This window comes from Macrobrachium nipponense, chromosome 26 (genome assembly GCF_015104395.2).
Source record: "Macrobrachium nipponense isolate FS-2020 chromosome 26, ASM1510439v2, whole genome shotgun sequence".
Classification (NCBI taxonomy): Eukaryota; Metazoa; Arthropoda; class Malacostraca; order Decapoda; family Palaemonidae; genus Macrobrachium; species Macrobrachium nipponense.
Genome location: NC_087215.1, coordinates 5,671,595 through 5,673,877, shown reverse-complemented (window position 1 = coordinate 5,673,877; position 2,283 = coordinate 5,671,595). Strand labels below are relative to the sequence as shown.

Genomic DNA, 2,283 nt, shown 5'->3' with positions numbered 1-2,283 from the left:
CAGATATGCGATTTCCCCTCACTTGACTTTTAGTTTATTCTTGGATCATAACCATTGCTTGACCGGTTCCTTATTTTTGAGTTTTGTATTTTTTTCTTGCTGGTGTTATTAAATCGCCTCCTCCAGGTTGAGAAAAAGACATCGAAGATTCCCGGAATATCTCTCTTTTGATAGATTCATTATGATTAAATACATTTACCGATACTTAACTGCGGATTTGTTTCTTCACAATCATTATTTTAACAAGCACCTATCATACTTTTCAGTCTGGGAATTTAGAGCACAATAAATCGAGATGGTTGGATCTTTGCCACAGTACCCGATATCGAAAAGGGTTGTCTGACTGTGTTGATCTTTGTTCATTCAAAGAGTTCAGTTATCCATTTCAAGTCACGTTTTCAATTTCACCACAGGTAATACTGTAGTTGCTAACTACCTTGTTTGGCAATAATCGTCATTTTCTACTACTAAACAACCTTCCTTTTTACCCCTCTTTTTCGGCCGCCTCACGCCTTTTGACCGAAATTTTTCTACTACCGCTCTAACTACCACTTAAGCTGTTACCAACTTCTACTTTGCTGTTTCTAAAACTCGTATATTCTAATTTTTCCTTCATCGATCTCTACCACTAACGATCGATGCCTTTATATTCTTCTCCCGAGTAATAAAAAATGGTATTTCAACTCCATAGATTTGTTTTTTTTTCGACGCTAATTATTTCGATGGTGATTCTTCAGAAGCATTCCGCACTGGATATTAAAATAAATAATCACCTACATGGAAAGAGCATGTGAAAAGCAATATAAAAAGTATAGTCCTTATATGAGAGATTGAACGGGGTGGAATTAAATGAGCTTGATAAGTTTTTACCTCGAATTTTTCCTAAGTCGGGAGAGGTGTTTCCTCTACGGTAATGTTTACTTTTAATGAGCCCTCTAACTTAGTTTCTTTCGCAAACAAAAGCAGTTCCAGTTACTCATTATTGGCTGAGAGGTGTGACATCGTTATGACGTCATGGGTTTCATAACCAATTACGAACGACTTTAGTCGAAAACTAGGTTTCACTTGCATTTTAGCGGAGTAATAAAGTTACCTGTCCAGTGTCCACTGGTATCCTTGTTTGACTGAATACTCGAATAATGAAGAAAACCCGGCCTTTTGTCTTCGTGTAGCAATGGCAGAGGCAGTGGCTGGCCCTTCTGGCATTAATTTTGACAGAAACCTTCGATTCCCTACCGATTGTTTGCAGTGCAATGTGGGTTACGGTGAATTTTTTCATTATTTGTCTAGTGGTGGTAAACAAGTTGTAATTGAATATGCTCAAAGACATAATTTAATGCTAAAGGAAAAAAACTGCGAGTGTTGTGGAGCTATTTGTCGTATCGACTACAACAAGAACTCCTTTAGGTGTGATCGATCTGTAGTGACGAAAGGACGTCGGCGTAAGCGATGTAATTTTAGTGTTTCCTTGTCTAAAGGAACGTGGTTTGACAAATCCCATCTCTGTTTTGAAGTTAATCTAAAGTTTGTTAAGTTATGGTGTAGTCCCAACTTTTCTTATAACTTAGCTGAAGGGGAATTGCAGCTTTCCCAAGCGACAATATGTGATTGGGCTTCATTTTGCCGAGAGGTGGCAATAAGTTGGGTTTTTAGAAATAGTGGTAAGATTGGTGGTGTGGGCCTAACTGTTGAGATCGATGAATCTAAATTTGGCAAGAGAAAATATAATGTTGGTAGGGTTATTGATGGGCAGTGGGTGTTTGTTGGTATATGTCGTGAAACGAGGCAGTGTGTTTTAGTGCCAGTAAAGCTTAGGTCAGCAGAAACATTGCTGCCCATTATACAGCAATTTTTTGAGCCTGGTACGACAATAGTGAGCGACTGCTGGAAGGCTTATAATTGCTTACAGGAGTTAGGGTACCAGCACTTGCAAGTGAACCACTCCCTAAATTTTGTGGATCCTGTGACCCTTGCCACACAAATACCATAGAAAGAAGGTGGAGGGATGTGAAGAGCTTGGTCCCAAGGTATGGACGACGGAGACACAACTGGGTAGGATATCTTTGTGCAACGTACTTTAAGCTGTTCTACAATGACTACAAGTTACGCCTACATTATTTTCTATTGGAAGCTGCATTATTATATCCTCCAACTCCATAATATTCTGGTAAGTAGGCCTATACTTTGGTAAATTTTTTTTCCACCGTTCTTCCTATAACTTAATATAGTGGCGAGGTTGACGATACAGCTTCTGTTAGGTTACTGTAACCCCTGTTGCGCGCA

At 39.0% G+C, this 2,283-nt stretch overlaps 1 protein-coding gene across 1 annotated transcript; it reads left to right on the top strand.

The window, feature by feature from the left end:
- Window positions 1-1,174: 1,174 nt before the first annotated feature.
- On the top strand, window positions 1,175-1,990 carry LOC135199936 (uncharacterized). The gene has a single exon (XM_064228056.1). It carries the CDS (start codon window positions 1,175-1,177, stop codon window positions 1,988-1,990), a length of 816 nt encoding a protein of 271 aa, XP_064084126.1.
- Window positions 1,991-2,283: the final 293 nt, after the last annotated feature.

Excerpts from the sequence above, each read along its gene's own strand:
- LOC135199936 (XM_064228056.1), top strand. The coding sequence starts at position 1,175 with ATGGCAGAGGCAGTGGCTGGCCCTTCTGGCATTAATTTTGACAGAAAC.